The sequence below is a fragment of the Tursiops truncatus genome, chromosome 7 (genome assembly GCF_011762595.2).
Source record: "Tursiops truncatus isolate mTurTru1 chromosome 7, mTurTru1.mat.Y, whole genome shotgun sequence".
In the NCBI taxonomy this organism is placed as follows: domain Eukaryota; kingdom Metazoa; phylum Chordata; class Mammalia; order Artiodactyla; family Delphinidae; genus Tursiops; species Tursiops truncatus.
This window is the reverse complement of record NC_047040.1, coordinates 67,130,223-67,149,346: the sequence shown is the minus strand read 5'-3', so window position 1 is coordinate 67,149,346 and position 19,124 is coordinate 67,130,223. Positions and strand designations below refer to the sequence as shown.

Sequence of the window (19,124 nt, the reverse complement as noted above, 5' to 3'; positions counted from 1 at the left end):
ATTCTGTGAAGAGGGTCCATAAATTTCACGAGGCTGCTAGATGGATCCAAGGCACAGAAAAGCTTAAGAATGCCTGGCAACAGAGGGAAGAGCTTTCTAAATATGGAGCCAGCTTGAAACACCAAATTGTACCCATAACCAATGATAATCTTTCCTCTTCAGAGAAATCATAATCCAGGTGATAGTCTGGTGTCCCTACCGTAACACAACTACCATATGTAGAGTTGGCACTGTTGGTGATCAGAAGCTAGAGACCCCATGGGCCTCTGATTAACTGATGCTGACCACCACCCTAAAATAGAGCTAAGATAAAAATTTCCAACTAATATACTCAAATCAGTCAGGTCTTTGCACCATTATACATGTGAAACAAGTAATTATTCTGAATTCAAACGCTCATAGTTTTTATCTTGTTTGACCTAGTTTTCCTGAATGTTTCAAAATAAATAATTCTTCCATTTAAAAAAACGAAAAAGAACAATGTGGACCAGATCTGCTGGGTTTTTTTTTCTTTCTAGGAGGATAAAGTGTACTAACTCCAACATATGAAAAGAATAAAAGAAGAAAACATAGAGCTAGTCTGACCTAATCCCACTCTAAAATGGTGCAAGATAGCAAAACTTGGCTAAACCAAAATGAAAAATAATCCAAAGGTAATTCACATTTTTCTTGGAAATCCATTTTAATACTGTACTAACTCTTGATGTGTCTGACACTCTCAGATTTAATTTCATATAAGATTTACATACATACACACGTGTTCAAAACCCTTTATCAGAAGGAATCAGGAAGGATAATGTCAGCCCTTCCTCAATAATTTTTCTTGGCTCATGCTTTAAGACCAAAATGAGCAATTACGTACAAAATCTGGGCTCCACAATAATAAATTTAGATTGTGAATGAAGTTAGAGGCACAAATAACAAAGACAAGCAAAAATTGGTCAATTTATGAGAGTCTAGCATTTAAAATATTACATTTTCTGATATTGTCAATTTGACCCTGGTGCAAAATAAGAAAATGCATATCAGTTCAAAACACAAAATATTTTTATAAATCAGAAATAAGTCAGAAATAATCAGAAATACTCTACAAGGTTGAAAGGGTCAAGTGTGTTTACCTCTTGCTCCTCTATTTAGGGTCCTATGTGTCATTCAAGCCTTTGTAGACACCAGATCGATAGTTTATAGCATCAGATTTATGTTCTAAGTTTCAGTGTTTTAAGAATTAGGTTTGCTTTGGCTAAAAGCAAATTGAGTATTTTTAAAATTCTGCCAGTAATTCTTTTTCAGTAATAATTGATCTTATTAGCATTGTATGAATGTTTTCAGATGCTCTATTACCAAAAATGAATAGCTTTTATTTAAAACTACAGTATGCATTTTTGAAATATTGTTCTTAAAAAACCTTCTTAACTTTCCCAAAATGTTGTTACGAGGATCAAAGGGGATGAGCAATATTTTGTATGATTTTAACGTTTATTTAATGTTTTATTTCTCATCTTTTTGTAGAACAATGAATACCCTTCTCACAAAAAGTAGGAAAAACAGAGTTATAAATCCCAACAAAAACTTTCTAGATGGTCTCAGTGAGGTGATAAGGGAGGTGGGTGCCTCATGTTTCCAAAACCTTTTCCATACCGACATTGCCAAGGTAAGATGATGAAAAGGGAGTAGGCAAAGAGAATAGCATGGATTTACCTATTCGGACCTTAATAGATTTTGCATCTTTGATTTTAACATTTTGATCAGGTTAATCATCTAGTTGTATAAGGATCTAAAGAAACTTCTGAAAGTTACAGCGTGGGGCAAATGTGAAATATTAATGTGAAAAATGTTACACTGTGACAGATTACATGCCATGAGAAAGCATGTGCAAATTATATAAATCCCCTCTATATTTTAATCATTTCCTTAAAAACAAGTAGATAGTTCCAGTCAATTCTTAAGTGAATGAAAAAAATGCAGTGAATAACGTGTCACTAATAGGTACAGTATCAGTGTAAATATTATAGTATAATTAATAATTTAATATGTAATAAAAGTCATCCTGAAAAAAAATCAATATATCAATACTTCAAAATAATTTTAAGCTGCTATTTCAAAATATGATTTGATTTTAAGGTTATAATAAACTCAGAAAATATACAATTCAAAATAGTTTTTAGTTTTATTAACAGGTTGTGAGTAGCTTCTTTTAATTGTTAACTCAGGTTTTTTATCATACTTCTTAAGTTACAAAAACAGTAGTTAATTGAAATTCAGTCCACAAATAATTCATTCTGAGCCCCAACTTTTTTTTCATACTTTGTGGTTGAGAATTCTAATGTTGCTATAGTAAATAAGGACAGAAAGATGTTTAAAATGTGCATAATTGAAGAAAATATTATAGTAATGGAAAATCACACAAGAACACACCAGATTTTTTTTTTTGGAGGTTTAATTTTAACTAATATTTAAATGATGAAGGTAATGTCAATCCAAATCTTTACTTATTTGTAATGCACAAACTATTTTTTGTAACTTGTAAGAGAAATAGATTCTTTTCACCACGGCAATGCTTTCACCCTTATTTATGGTCCTCCTTTTTCTTGAGTCCTTTTTCTTCAGCAGTTTAACAAGTCACTTCTTGTTTGGCTAAAGTGCGATCCTAGCACAATAATGTTTCAGCTTGCAAGGAAGAACGCCCTTATTGAGTTGATAGAACTCCACCAGCTGGATTAGATCCGTAAATCTTGTGTGCCCATCATCCAGGGTGTGGAACATTTCACCATCATCTTCCACCTGCAACAGGAAAAACAACAAACTGGTAAGAAGGGCAAAATACCCAGAAAGGCAATCATATTCTATTGCATACCGCATCTTTAAATGCCAAAATTGATGTGTTTATAATACTAAAGGACAGTGAAAAGAATGTTATGGCATGTCCACTTCTTCTTTGTAACTTCACTTGCATTTAAAAGAAATACCATCTGATCCTAAGGTAAGCAGTGTGGCTCTACTTTCTCTGTCTCTAAATTCTCTTAACGTTCAGTAGTTAGAATAGTAGGATTATTCTGAATCAATACAGTGCACAGTGAGAAACCGGCACTATTCAGTGTAAAAGTAAACAAAAAATTTTAATACTCCCACCTACAGAAATTAATTTCCATTTCTAGTTGTTGTCTACCTAAAGCCTTACTTAATATATCAAAAATGAATATTCACCATAATTTGTATCAGTAAACTGATTCTGGAGCAATCAAATACTGTGTTAGTGGAATGACAGCGTTTTGGGGTTTTTCTGTTTTTGTTTTCTGCAGTGAGATCTCAGGCATTAAGCAATTCATACGTGCCAGGGACATCGCTCACATAATCAATGAAGTAGGGAAGATACTTCACGTGGACTTTGAATAGTTCCAAAAAGAAGTCATTCAAAAAAAAGAAAACACTAGCAACTTAGCAATCTGATGTAATACCTTCTTGAAAGTAGACTGAATCTCTGTTCCACACTATCTGGTTCCAATACACAGACCACGTGCATACATACATGCGTGCGCGCGCGCGCGCACACACACACACACACACACACAAGCAGAAGCAACAAAAAAATCCCAAAGCAAGTTGTGCCACATCAAAGCAGAATTACAGAAAATTTTTAAATGTGCTCAGAATAGTTTAAATAATGATCTCCAGTTCCACAGCACCTGTGTACCTATCCATAATGATTAAAAACAAACAAAACTACAAAAAACACCAAAAAAGCATTGTGGGGACAACAGAGGAGAAGGGGCTTGAAAATAACGATTTTTAAAGAACCACTAGAGGAATTCAGGAGAAGGAATTTTCAGTAACCTTTTAACAATAGGTGGCATGGGGTCTATACAATATTACCAAATCGTATTTCATGGGAAAAGGGAAATTTAATTTTTGCAATTCCTGTATTTCTTATATTAATTCAGGCTCATAAAACCATTTCTGCCAAACTTAACTCTAGTTAAAGCACAAGTTCCCAAATTATATTTAATAAAAGAACCAAAAAAAAACTAAAGTTTCCAAAAGCTTATGCATTAAGATCATCTCTAATATACGAATATGAAATCACAAATTACTTACTGGTATAATTTGAAAGTGCTTTATTTTTTGTCCATGACTCATTGACAGTACGAAAGTTTTGGGGTTGCTCTGACTATCCCGTACCAAGAAAACTCTAAAGAGAGAGAAAGATTTCAATATTTTTCTACATTTACTCATGGATTTCATAGAAATATAGCCTGTACCAAATCCAGGAAGTATATTCATAAATGTAGCCAGAATTTTCCTTTACTATGTATTCAATGATGGGATTATCCAACATGGTAAACAATATGGTATAACATAAACCTTATACTATAAAACTATCATCAGAGCTAATTTAATTTTAATAGGATAAATACACAGCCGTTTGTCAGAATGCTTGCTCACAATAACCAATATAATGCTATGCTGGCATCAATAATTAGTGCTACGTCCTTTTTCCACTGGGAAAGCTGGGTATTCACATGTAACTCTTTGGTACAGGGAATAAGGCATTAGCATATTGTTATTTTAACTTCTGGGTCATATTAGGCCCTAAAAAAAGAAAATTATTTAGAGTGAAATAATTTTTAACCCCCTTTTCTACACTGGATCCTTTCTTTTGATTCTGGTTCCTACTATTACATACACAACAGAAAGTGAGAATTAATATATTCTAAAAAATCAATCCTGAAATCATTTATTAAATGTTTGAGCAAAATATTTTAAGTAAAAGAAACACTCAAACAACATATACTTTAACCTTGAAGAATGCAGTAGAAAAGCCTCTATAACAGGCTAGAAAAACAAGACATGGCCTAATGGCCTGAGAAAAATGCTGCCAGGCGTGGATTCTTATTAACTGGCAATTCAGTGCATAACCAGCTTTATATTAATTGTTGGCAAACAGACTGTGCAAACAGTCCCCACTGGTGACTCCAATACTAATCTCACTGTGCCTGGGCGAACAGACAGCCAAATCTGAGCCATCACAGATGTCTGATGAGATTATCCATTTCATCTGTGCTGTGTGAGATTCCGACATTACATCTCTAGGAGATGGGACAAAAGGGAGTTTCACTGGTCAATCAAGCTTAATTCTCTCCCCATTCCTGAGTAGATCACCACTACCACCTAGTGGATTGCCTGGCATCATCACATCTTTCCAAAAGAATACCCCAAATAACCCATTTTTTAATTAAAAATTTTAAAAAATAAAGATACTGTCATTCTTTATGCAATTATTTCATTCAATTTACAAAAAATGGGCTCAGAAATAAGGGAAATTATAATCCTCCAAAACATTTTGACAATTCTTTGTGATTTACTTCTTTTCTTGGTCTTAGATGGTAATTCTGCTGATTGCTCAGATTTATATCTGAAAAGACCATGTTCCATGCAGAGAAGTATATTGAAATCTTTTCTTATTTAGATTCTACTGAAATGCCGACTTGCTATTAATAATCTTCCATGTGAAGGTGCATTTTTATCCAAATGTCAGTATTAAATCACCTTGAAATTTTGCCATCATCTTAAGCCAACCCATGAAGATATAAGATCCCATTACCACTTGTTTAAATTGATGCTGGTTTTATTTCTCATCCAAACCTCAATATAAGCTCCTTAACTTGTATTGCATTTGGGAAGAGAATTCAGCTAGTGTTATAGGAAGTACTGATATCTGAAATACTGAGTAATCTGAGAAAAAGAAAATTCTTTAGATCATAAATCTTGCATAATAAATTTTGTTTCTCCTGTCTCTTCTGTGGTATCCCACTAAAAGATAACATGAGAAAAGTCAAAAAGTACTGGTTTCATAGGTTTATATTCCTTTAAACTGTTAAAATTTAGAGAAAAGAAAATAGGGATTTAAACAGAAAGAAAAAAATAAGACAGTCTAAATATGTAAGAAACAGCTTTTTACTTTAACACACCCTGCATCAAACCTAAAAAAATGTATAATATGTAAGATAGTGTCATGACACAAACCATACTTTGCAAACATATTACTCGTTCAAATCAAAATGTTGACACGCCAAAACAAGTTCAGTTTTCCCCCCATCAATTAATACCTGAGATGCACAGAATGGGTAATATTAGTGATCACTGGTTAAGAGCAGAGCATCCTGTTCAGCTATCTTCTCCTTATGCGCAAATACTAAGCACACACTATGTAACAGGAACCGTATAGGTATTGCTAGGATTCAATGACAACCATCCTTATAGAATAAAGTCACTTCTGTTTTAATAAGCTGAAGTCAAAACTCTCTGTGTGTGTTGAATAAGTCATTACTGATTATAGGAGAAATCAAAATCAGTGCTACTCAAAATCAAACTTACCCATCCACTAGACCTTGCTGAATGATCAATCGCTGAGCTTCCTCTCTAGAAATTTTGTGGTGAAACCATGGTTGGGACCGGTGGATAGCTGAAGAAATAAAGTGGAGGAATACAAAGATTTGTTTGAAATGATCACTATTTAATTATGTGTACTTTCTACCCTAACCCCTCAATGACTACATCTAAATGCACATCTTGCCACCCAGTTAGTCACACTGAATATGCAGAGACATACCCATGTTTGTGGCACAGCTCTGTGAAGACGCAGTGGGGCTACCATGAGTGCCCAGGCGTAAACATCCTTTTTTCTGTGCAAGGAAGTGGGAAACAAATTTTAACTTTCGGGGAGAAACAAGTTCAAATCATAAATATTTTGAAGAACATGAAGCTAATTTGTACCCTCCAAGCTAGTCCTTCTTCAACTGCAACTGAAAGGGCTTCAGTGGGATTTTCTATAACTCTGCTTTTCTGGCCTGAGAAGTCCATTGCTACCAGGGAATTCTCTGATATACTTCTCTGGAAAAAAAAGCACATTTTTTACCTTGAAAACATCTTTGAAGTTACCTTTCAGTGCTTTGCTGGCAGTACGTTTCCATTTTAGGATGTGGTTCCAAAGGTGGCTAGCAGGAAATTAAAAAGTTAACAATACATATTCAACAGAAAATGGTGCTATAAAATATTTTGGTTAAATAAGTTATACAGTTATTTGTTAAGGTCATTGAATTAAGTGTTGAATAAAGAGATTAAAAGCTTTCAAGGTAAGCATGTCTTTCTTCTAAAGCAACCCAATCTCTTCATATTTAGAAAAGAATAACCTTTCCTGTGGCTAAGAAGATCCATCACTTCCAAACTCACCTCTCTATTATGCTTTGAGATTCATCAATGATCATTTAAATGTCAAATCTATCTACTTATTAAGATTCAAGATACACTAAAGCTGTAACAGACTGACTTACATCACTTCTTTAGAAACAAATAGTACCCATATTTTATAACCAACAATATGTATTTTAAAAGTTTATCACATCAACTTTTCTCTAACTTAGAAAATGAAATTTAGTGAAATAATTCAGGTAACTCCATAATACTAAAATTTCTATGATTTGATACGTGAATGTTTTTGCATCTTGTGAGCATGAACATGGCAAAATGAGAGCTTCAAAAATAAGTCTGAATGACAAAAGAAGAACTGATATAAAAGGAAGACATACTCTGTAAACAAACATGATTTTAAACAAGTAATAAAGTCATCTTTTTTGCGAATTACTTTTTGTATTCATAGTCTCTGAAGGTGAAAATAAAACATCCAAAACCTGGACCTTATTTTTATTTTTTTCTTTGTTTAGGGCTCTACTTGGGTGTGCCAACCCAAGTCATGCATCCTAAAAAAAAAACAGTTGTCAGAATCTTCAGTTATGAGTGTCACTCAGCATGGTGAGGGGGAAGGGTAAGCTGGGACGAAGTGAGAGAATGGAATGGACATATATACAGTACCAAATGTAAAATAGATAGCTAGTGGGAAGCAGCCGCATAGCACAGGGAGATCAGCTCGGTGCTTTGTGACCACCTAGAGGGGTGGGATAGGGTAGGAGGGAGATGCAAGAAGGAGGGGATATGGGGATACATGTAAATGTATAGCCGATTCACTTTGTTATAAAGCAGAAACACACCATTGTAAAGCTATTATACTCCAATAAAGATTTTTTTTTAAAAAAAAGTGTCACTCAATTTATAAGAATTAAAACTCTTAAAAGACAAAACATCCAAAACCAGCATGAACACTGTTTAATAGTTTTTCCCCACTCGTCATTAATAGAAGAGCAACACAAAAACCGGAGTTCTCATTGTAAAGGATCAGCCAAGATACACCTGGAGTCTCCTGGCTTAAGACCATTTTCTCTCTCTCCACATGGATTCAGCCATACCCTGCTTGGTCTAACAGACTCTAGTCAAATGTCTGCTTGAGGGGCTTCCCTGGTGGCGCAGTGGTTGAGAGTCCGCCTGCCGATGCAGGGGACACGGGTTCGTGCCCCGGTCCAGGAGGATCCCACATGCCGCGGAGCAGCTAGGCCCGTGAGCCATGTCTGCTGAGCCTGCGCTGTCCGGAGCCTGTGCTCCGCAACGGGAGAGGCCACAGCAGTGAGAGGCCCGTGTACCGCAAACAAACAAACAAACGAACAAAAGTAGTCTGCTTGAAACAAAACCTGGTTCATACAAAAATGGGAGGGGGGATAATTTATCACTGCATTACACATCCCACTTTATTAGCATTTATTATTTCCTCTTGAAACCTTGCTGTAGTGGTCCACAATCTTATTACGGTTCATCTTTATTTCTGGAGATTCGACGTGCAATCTTTCATTTGTTATAGGAGGCTTCATAACTGACAGCTGCTCTTTCCAAACAGATGCTGTCTCTGTAATCTCTATTTGCTGTCACACCTTACTTTGCCCTTCTCACCCCGTGATCTTCTGTGCTGGGCTGTGGACCAGATGGATATACTTTTGCTTTGCTGACATTAATGAAAAGCTTCCACCTGCCCAAGCCAGAGAGTAACTAATCTCAATCATAATGATAGCTTTATCCTTATAATATCTCTGCCTTCACATGCCAAGATGGGCTCTGTAATCACAAGGTTCTGATAACATAAAAATACCGTTAGGAAACAAAAACATAACCAGTTCTTATTCTTTTTTTCATTTTTCTCCTATAATATGACAGGCTGAAATGTAAAATAAGATCCCATGTTACATAATTACTTGACCTAAGTAGGGAGTCTACGATACAAATAAGTATTTTCATTTGCTACATTACACTAGGGGAAAACACAGGAATATAGAAAATGTTTTCCACTGAATGGCAGGTGGTGGATGAAAAATTAATAGTTTACCTTTGGTGGACAAAGAAATGGAAGTGAAGCAAAATCTGACTTGAACCAAAAGGTCATTTTCAGCTCAATTTCTTTCACATAGAAAAGTGATGTTGATAACATTCAGAATCAGTGTATTTCTCAAATATTTGTCCCTTTTTCTACTTCTTCCTTCTGGTGGGATAAATAGGGCAAGCCCTAAAAGAGGGTCCATGATTTTAATGGCATGCCTCTCTTTTTAAGAAAGAAGAGGCTTGGGTATATCCTGGATTATCCAGACCACACCTCGAGATCAGATCCAAACACTTTTAGTGAGGTTGGAACATGAAATGTTTTTCAGGCAGCTTAGCTAAGCAGCAACTCGTAGTCACTCACTCCCTGTCACCCCATTTGAAAGAGCTACATAAACGTGTAGCACAGGCCTTAGTAAGAGGGCACAGAATTTCCTCAGACACTGTTCTCTCATCAGTGTCATACAGAGCCACAGGACATCAGAGGTGTAATCGATTCTAGAGATCACGCAACTGTCCCCCTTATTTTATACTGTAGGACGGCAGTGACTCAATCAAGGTCACGCTTACGGTAAAGATAGTAACAGGCCCTATCTAAGGTTCTTTTATGTACCACAGAATGGGAGGTACAGGGAAGAAAGTGCAGTTTGGGATGTCTAGCTCAGAGTCAAATGTGAAAAATAATAAGAACTTCAGTTGACTTGTTTTTCCCATCCCCTTGTTCTGGCCAGGACCATATTAACAGATGTTCCTTTAAATGAATCCCTTTTATTATCCTAAAAAGGACCAAATACATTTGGCTTCTTGAAATATCTGCTGATGATTCTCATTTCAAAGGCTGATGGGATGGCTATTATGTGCTATATATAGTTATGATGTTCATTATGGTATGATAATTTTTTTCTCATTTCCCTTCTCAAAATGAATCCCTGGAAAAGAAGACAATATTGTTCCTTTAAAACTATAACTAAGTATGTGAACTTTTCCCTGTTGTTCCTTGAACATGGGGCCTCAATGAAAACCAGCAGAGGCAGGTGAGAGACACTGGCATCCAGGATATAGGTCACTGATTCTTTCATGATAATGTAGAAATTATCCTGGGATTCTGTATAGACACCAAAATAAACGCAAATACCTCCCCAACCTTCTTAGTTTCCTTCATGAAAATTAAGAAGAGTAGAGATAGAATTCTTGATGCTATTCTCTCTGATCATGTCAACTGCCATACAGGACAGGTCATCTTCCTCACCACACAGAGACTTAAACCTCTTGTCCTTCTATCCCTATTTACAGCCAATTCATTCAAGGAATGTCTTCTCATACAAGGTGCTGAACAAGTAAAGCTACATTATCCAAAATGCCATAGACGTACTGATCAACAGTAGGATCACTTGCAACGGAAAGAAGCAAGAATAATACCATACTTGTACACTAATGACAGTGATGAGACTAGAAAGTACTTACTTTATAACATTTTTTTCTATGATTAAGAGGACACCAAATAATAACTACCTCCAAATCATGGCTGCTATTAACATGCTCATCCTAATGACTTTAAAAGAAATTTAGAAGGATTTAGGAAAGGATTAAGATAATAAAATTCATTATTCATATATACATATATGAATTAAAAGATTACAGTATGCTGACAAATTGTAAAAATTCTCACCTTAAAGCTATTGCTTTTATAAAAACTCATTACATTCCTTAGTTTCTTATTTTAGGGCTAAAAAGTAATGTGATACAAAGATGAAAAGTTACTCTTCCATAACGTAAAGCAACGTAACTACAGCATTGGAGTTCTTTTTCCATATTAGTCTATCGGACTTCATAATCAACATTATTTCATGCTTCATTCCTAGAGCTGAGCATTTATATGCTACGTTACATGTAGGGAAATGCACCTTCTTTGGTCACAGGCATGAAACACATGTTTTAACCTAAGTGGAAATGTAGCACGTTAGCTGACTGTAACATGGGCTCATACTTCTGAATTCCTAATACACTCAGTATGAAGGAGCACAAGCAAAAATAGCAGAACATAAACTTGGAGTTCAGAAATAAATTTCTTGTGTTAATGCACAGGAAATTAAAATTAGGTCCCAAAAAGGGGAAAAAATGTATCTGCCTGTAAATATCCAAGTGGCATTTAGTATAAATCTGTGAAGCGGTGCTAGTCTTAACGCAATGCACGACCTGTATTTTGGCTTGCATCTTTTGGGTTTCCTGGAGAGCAGTATGCTTTTCAAGGACCTGGAACTTCAAAAATTTAATTGTTAGAAAGTCAGAATGCAAAAGAGCTCACAGGCTATGATAATCCCAGAATGAATATTTAAATAAATAAATAAACCCACCATCAAATCAATAATTTGAAGAAAGATCTACAATCTCAAGGACAATGTTCTATAAATTATCTTATTAAAATCTAATCCTCAAATGTAATGACAAAGAATCACTCGCATAATTCTTTCAAATATTTAAAGTTTCTCTATAACATAAAGCATGATTGTAACTGAATACTTCATGTGTGCTCGATTATTGTGATTTTATCACATAGGCTGCAATCATATAAAATCCAAAAAAAAAAATAGTTCAATATAACATGATAGTAGGATGGTGCCAAAAAGTTACTTTACTTGACCAAAAGGAAAGAATGGAAATGTACATTTATAATGTAATGTGATTGCAAATTAATGTAAATATAAAATAAAATGTAGGTTCAAAAACTTGGTGCTTACCATGGGTGATATACTCTGAGAACTGCAGCCACTTCTACCTTGATATGGGTGCATGTAATTCTGGTACAGCTGCATGCCATACTGCAGAATAATAAAAACACATTCCCGCCACTTTTACTACACAGAGTTTTACTACAACTTTTGAATATCAACACTTTCATTAATTATACATCATCAATATAAAAACTGAAAATTATAAGCTTTCCTTAAAACAAGTAAAGCAGCCATACTTTTGAATGGTAAACTTTTAGTGTCCTAAATAGTACAGTTTAAAAGACAGTGTCTTTTATTTGGACCCACACGTAAGTTCTAGCTCACAATATAAAGATCTGGAACTGACACTCCTACTCATTATTCTTAGTGTCAATAGCACCAAAACCATTTGGAGCTTAGCACTAAGAAAGCTCACTTGGGAAGGGTGCCCGACTTTATGGTACAAAGACTCTGAGGATCTGACACACATCCTAAGCAGAACTGGGTAAAATTTACCATAATTCTTCAATGACTGATTGATGAATTACATTGTCTTTTGTAATCCATAAACTTGATCCTATTTTGAAGATTCTTGGCACTGTATCACCCTCTGGTAACAGTACTCTTAGGGCATTGTTTAATTTTTGGCTTTAAATTCAGGGAAGTTAAAATGGTGGGGAATCAGGCTAATTTCAGACAAAGAGTCATGGCATACAGTGTAAAGAGCAGTAGATAAGAACTACAGAGGCTTTACTTTCAAGAGGTAGCATCATAAGAACTGGACTGCTAGGCTACAATTGGAAAGTGGGTCTAGAGTATATAATTGGATTGTTAGTTTGAGAAACATTAAGAACGCCAACTGCCATGGCCCTCTATAATTCTCTCCATTTCATGGAGCCATTATGAACTTAAAAGTAGGTCTGATATAGAAGAGATTGAAGAGACACCATGGAAACCAATCTTACCCTTAGGACGAATTCCATTTAAACATTCTAACAGAGCTGTTTCTCTACTAAAAACTATTTTCTTAAAAGCAATTGCAGCAAAGTGGATATATTTGGTAATTAGGCAGAAAATCAGAGGGAGGTGAGGGGAGTCACTGTTTTCAAGATTTTGCTTTTAACATGAATACAGTCATTTAAAATTCTCTGTGTTGACTTCTTTATCCAATTATTTCCCAACTTATAAAAATTATTTTTTAATTTAAGGTTTGATTGACATTAATAGGACCTAATGAAATTTATTTTAAATCAACTCTAAGCCTACAGTAACTTTAAAAAGAAGACAGAGGAGCTTAATTCCTAGTCAAGTTCATTTGGAGAATATACAATAGCCTGCAACCACACTTTCACAAGGACATGCTGCTTGGACACCTTTTATTTACCTGCAGTGAAAAGCCTGCTACCTACTAATAAGACTGTTTCCTTCAAAGATGTATTGTCCCTGGTACCTGTGGTGTTAGGAAGTTGCTTCTGTGCTGTTGAAAGTTAACTCTGGCTAAGGGGTAGGGCATGGGTCACCTTAACATTTCCCTGTCCTATGGAGGGGCAGATAAGGGACCAAAATGTGTTAGAGAGAAACTAGCAGAGTTCTAACTGAAGGGAAGGGGAAAAGACAACATGTAACTAGGACACTGTACATGAGCAAATCTCCCCTTTTCTAAGTCTTCTGATTTTTCTGATTCTATATGTAACTGGAATTTCTCCAAAGAGAATGGGAATATCTCTATCTGATGCTACATGAAGAGTTTACATGTGTATATGAAAAAGAAAGGAAAATAAAACAAGGGGCCAAATTCTTGGGGGAGGCTATATCCAATAAATAACACATAATGAAAAGAAGAAGGACACTTCTGGTCCAGCCAACAACATAGACTAGTCTTTCCCTGCTCCTTGATACTAGGTACAACGATAAACTCTGGAAATAACACGATAGACAACCAAAGGAGATGAGCAAAAGCTACCTCTAACACCAGGTGAGCCCAGCTGCACCAGCCAGGGGGATCAAACCAGTGCCCCACTGACAACAAGCTGCCAGTCCCCTATTAGAGAGCCTCAAATGTGTCTGTGCTGGCAGGCCAAGGCTTCCTGTAACTGATTATTTTAAAGTGTAAAACAGATCATATCACTTTCCTATTTGAAACCGTGGTGGTTTCTCATCGGCTCCATGATAAAGGACCTCACTGATGCTGGCCTCTATTTCCAGCCTCATCTGGAAACACTTTGCCATAACTGAAATAAACAGGGAACACAGATGTGGTAGCAGAATAATGGTCCCCATATATGTCCACACCCTAATCCCTAGAACCTGTGAATATATTAGGCTACCTGGCAAAGGGGAAATAAGGTTGCAGATACAATTAAGGGTGCTAATCAGCTGACTTTTTTTTTTTTTACATTTATTTATTTTCTGGCCGCTCCGCGTGGCATGAGGGATCTTAGTTCCCCCACCATGGATCAAACCTGTGCCCCCTGCAGTGGAAGTGCATTCTTAGCCACCGGACCACCAGGGAAGTCCCTAATCAGCTGACTTTGAAATGACGTGATTATCTTGGATGATCCTGGTAGATCCAATGTAATCACAAGGGTCCTTATCCAGAACCAGAAGAGAGAACCAGAAAAATGGCAGCATGGAAAGGACTCAGCTGGATATTGCTGGCTTTAAGGGTGGAGGAAGTTGCCATGAGCAGCCTCTAAAGGCTGGAAAGGGCAAGAAAATGGATTTCCCCCTAGAGACTGCAAAAGAGAACGGAGCCCTGTTGACACCTTGCTTTTAGGCCAATAAGACCCATTTCAGACTTCTGAATGACAGAGGTATAGGATAATAAATTTGTGTTTTAAGCCACTAGGTTGGTGGTAATGTGTTACAGCGGCTATAGAAAACTAATACAACAGAGCATCTTTAAACTGGGCATCCGTGACTTGAAAGAGGCTTTGAGAAGAGTCAAACGAGAGGAAAAAAAAGGTAAGAAGGAGACAGTCTTCCAGAAACTGAGCATTCTGGATATAGAAAGAACAAAGAAAGCTTTTAGTACATTTCATCATTTCTTAGACACACATTTGTTTTCAAACTAACAATCTGTATTATAATCTATGGCATCTCATATTCACTGTGGATGAATTGACTTGCCATTGCCTGAAACTGATATGGGATTAAGAAGTCATTAGCATGAAAACCTTGCAAAAGGAATGCCAGGAGCTAGAAAGACAACCCCATGGACCATGGCAGAGCACTCATCTGAGAGATGATGCCTCCCAAAAGCTCTTGAACCACAGAGCTGGTTAATCTGTGGAAAATATGAGTATCCATGACTCTGAGATGAAAATGATTCAGAAAAACCAGATTGAGAATATGAAGAAGTTTTAAGAATACCTCAACTAACTTATTTCATATATATGTATATCTATACACATACATATATATCTGTGTGTATACACAAAATTGATAACATCAACAAAAATGATGAAAATCAGGACTATAGGCCTAAATAAACCTAAATATTCAAATGAAAATAAAAATTATAAGTGATATGAAACATCATATCACAATTTTATTGGCATAATTCTCATCTAATTACACAAAAAATAATAGAACATCCTAGTAAAATCAATGGCATGTCAGAGTCACTGAAAGACTGATTAAAGGAAGTGGGTTTACCACCTGCTTCTGTGTTGGGTGTTTGAATTTGAGGCCCTTAGAAGGGAGAAAGACTTGGCTAACAAGGTTGGAAAGTATCTCTTCCACCAGCATAGCTGGACTTACAGGGTTCTGATGGAAGGGGAGAGAAAACCTGAGACCTCAAGATATTTTCTCTACCATAACTGTGATGGAGTAAAGTCTACCAAAGAGTGCCAGCTTCTTTATCTATAAAAGGACAGCGCTGGATGAACTCAGCGTTTCTTAATCAGGCCGACACCTGGAGTTCAAGTCACTAACTCGGGATCCCCCAGGATGGGGCTGGGCACATGGAGCTTCAGAAAGCACCTCAGGTGATTCCAATGCATATCCCTAGTTACCTAGTTACTACTGCTTTGACTGGTTGGTTTCCAAGACCCTCTAAAGTACTCTTCTCTTCTTCATTTTGTTTGTTTGTTTTACATTTTACGACAATGAGAGCAAACAAGTGACTACTTAACATGAGTGTTTCAAAGAATCAAGATTTCTAAGATTTGCTGAAACCAAAATCATGACAGCCATTTTGACAGTAGACTATTTGAGAAACAAATCTCTAATAAAAAGGTAACCATAGTGACTTTCTGCCATAACAGCTAAAGGAAGAAAATTTCACAGTTAATCCAAAAGCTTCCTTTAAATTACTTTAAAAAACTTTCTTCCTACCACTTCACACCCACTAGGATGAGTATTTTTTTAAAAAGTGGAAAATAACAAGTGTTGGTGAGGATATGGAGAAACTGGAATTCTTATACATTGCTGGTGGGAATGTAAAATGGTTTAGCCTCTGTGGAAAACATTTTGGCAATTCATCAAAAAGTTCAACATAGAATTACCACATGACCAGCAATTCCATTTTTAGGTATATATCAAAAAAACTGAAAGCTGTTACTCAGACAAATACGTGTACAGACATATTCATAGCAGCACTATTCACAATAGTAAAAAGGTAGAAACAATCCAGATACCCAACAGTGGATAAACAAAATTGTTTATTTAACATATATATATGTTAACCAACACACATACAATGGAATATTATTCAGCCATAAAAAGGAATGAAGTACTGATACATGCTGCTACAACATGGATGAACCACAAATCATTATGCTAAGTGAAGAAGCCAGACCCAAAATGTCACATATTGTATGATTCCATTTCTATGAAATATCCAAATTGGTAAATCCATAGAGACAGAACATGGGGCTGGGAGTAACTGCTTAATGGGTATGGAGTCTTCTTTTGAGGTGAAAAAAATGTTTTGGAACTAGACAGAGGTGGCAATTGCACAACATTTTGAATGTACTCAATGCCTCTGAATTGTTCACATTAAAAATAGTTAATTTGGGGCTTCCCTGGTGGCGCAGTGGTTGAGAGTCCGCCTGCCGATGCAGGGGACACGGGTTCGTGCCCCGGTCCGGGAAGATCCCACGTGCCGTGGAACGGCTAGGCCTGTGAGCCATGGCCGCTGAGCCTGCGCGTCCGGAGCCTGTGCTCCGCAATGGGAGAGGCCACAGCAGTGAGAGGCCCGCGTACCAAAAAAAAAAAAAAAAAGTTAATTTGGTTAATTTTATGTTATGTGAATTTCACCTCAATTAAAAAAAAAGTAAAAGAAAATAAAACTTTCTTGCAAACCTGGTATGACAATGAGTAATTCTGATTCTGATTATTCTGCCCTTCTTAAAAGGAAATGGTCGATAAGTTTTATAATTATAAATTTAAAGTTGTGCTAAATTTGCTAGCATACAAGTTTTAAAAATAAACGTGTTTTCTATACATCCTGGAAGAAATCAGTTCTGTGTCTCTCTCCCCCTACCTACTTTTAGAACATTCTTACTCCTTGTCAAGATGCTTACCAACAAATTTTGCTTATAGAAGCGGTAATTTTTACTTAGCACAAAGGTAAATGTTTGAATAATACAGCTGTAGTAAAATTTATAAAATAATTTGCATTAAACTAGAAAGCAATTCACACAACACTTAAATAAAACATAAAACAACTGCACTAAACATATCCAGGTGGGCACATTTTAAAATATACTTCACATCGGATTGATGGCAATGTTTTTAAAATGCAGACTAAGTCATGGACAGGAGAAATTTCAATCAGTTATACTTGCTATATGTGTAATACTCTTACAAAAAAATAAAAAGCAGAACATTTTTAAAAATGGAATACTCCACACACACAAGATAAATGTATTAGGTTATTGCACTCTACTCTGGAAATGTTTATCTTTCAGATAAAAAATAAAATACACGCATTTGGTGGTAGTTATTTTTCTTCTTCCCCACATACCCACGTGCATTCATAGTGAGTCTTCTGAATTTTGAAATACAGGTATTTTCAAACTTTGATGGTACTCCCAATGTTTAATAGAAATTCACACCTGCAGTGAGATTACCTTAAACAATCTAATCGCGGTCACCCAGCACGTCCTACTCTGCTCTTCTTCTGCACAGAGCATTTTCAGGTCTCGAGGCCCTCCTGCTTTGTTAGGCTAGAAGGCCACAGCACATTGTTTATCGTTAATGCATATCTTGAAGGTAACACCTGTTGAAATAAAAGCCACTAAAATTCTCCTATATATAAGAGAAAGCTGTCTCTTTTTAAAAGAAATTAAAAGAAACTCAAGCTTACCTAAAAGGCTGAGGCTTGCTTTATTCATCTAGCAAAATATTAAGCCTGTACCTTAAAGCAGAATCCATAGTTAGTCGGTGCTCCATGTTTTTTTTTGCCTGCCAGTGACACATAAATATCACTATTGCCAAATTCGCTGAAAAACTGCAAATGCCGTGGTTCCTTAAAAAAATATATATGTATGTTGAAATGGATACATATTTTTACACTACCTTTTGTATTTCTATTATGTTACATAACTTATACCTTGGCAAAAATTATTCCAAATAATGTCACAGATACAAAAGGAAAGGAAAACTAAGTCACTATATCCTTAAATAACCAGGAGCTGGATATGAGATTATTTAATTTGAGAAGTAGTGATTTGTTTATAATTTAACTTCCAATATACAAAAAAATATATCTTCCTATTTTAAAATTACTTGCTTTAACCACCACTTCAAGGAATCTGAGGGAGAGAAGAGAGCAAAGCATGGCTTTTGAAAATGTTTTCTTATTTGGGTTTTAAATAATGGTAGTTCCACAAAGGGAAGAAGGTTGGTTTGAGCTTCTATAGCAGCTAAAGGAAAAAAAAAAAAAAACAGATGATTCCTGCTTCATTGAGAAATGATCGTCCCTCATGTTTGTGTACTGCCTCTCGTACCACAGCAAGCAATGAAACAGGCGGCATGACCACCTTCCTTTACAAAAGGAAGGAAGTCTGTACAGATAAATTCAGGGAAATTACCTGGCAATGGAATGTGTCTGATTTTCAAGGCAAAGTGGAATCATGAAGGGCTATTTCTTCTCTGGGAAATCCATAAGATTTAGAGCTGGTCATGGGAAATCACTGGGTCATATTATTCTGT

At 36.0% G+C, this 19,124-nt stretch overlaps 1 protein-coding gene across 13 annotated transcripts in view; it reads right to left on the bottom strand.

The window, feature by feature from the left end:
- Positions 1–932: 932 nt before the first annotated feature.
- Positions 933–19,124, bottom strand: part of GRB14 (growth factor receptor bound protein 14) — a 127,170-nt gene continuing 108,978 nt past the window's right edge. For 3 of the 13 annotated variants that reach the window (XM_019922698.3, XM_019922696.3, XM_019922704.3), the window contains 9 exons: positions 18,328–18,438; positions 18,041–18,136; positions 11,991–12,071; positions 11,449–11,511; positions 6,772–6,888; positions 6,608–6,680; positions 6,373–6,460; positions 4,093–4,186; positions 933–2,781 (listed from right to left, as the gene is read on the bottom strand). In XM_019922698.3, coding sequence (XP_019778257.1) covers positions 2,635–2,781; positions 4,093–4,186; positions 6,373–6,460; positions 6,608–6,680; positions 6,772–6,888; positions 11,449–11,511; positions 11,991–12,071; positions 18,041–18,136; positions 18,328–18,438 — 870 coding nt within the window. In that variant the 3' untranslated portion in view covers positions 933–2,634. The remainder of the gene's footprint in view (positions 2,782–4,092; positions 4,187–6,372; positions 6,461–6,607; positions 6,681–6,771; positions 6,889–11,448; positions 11,512–11,990; positions 12,072–18,040; positions 18,137–18,327; positions 18,439–19,124) is intronic. The other 10 variants (XM_019922697.3, XM_019922706.3, XM_019922702.3 and 7 more) reach the window with 9 other exon arrangements.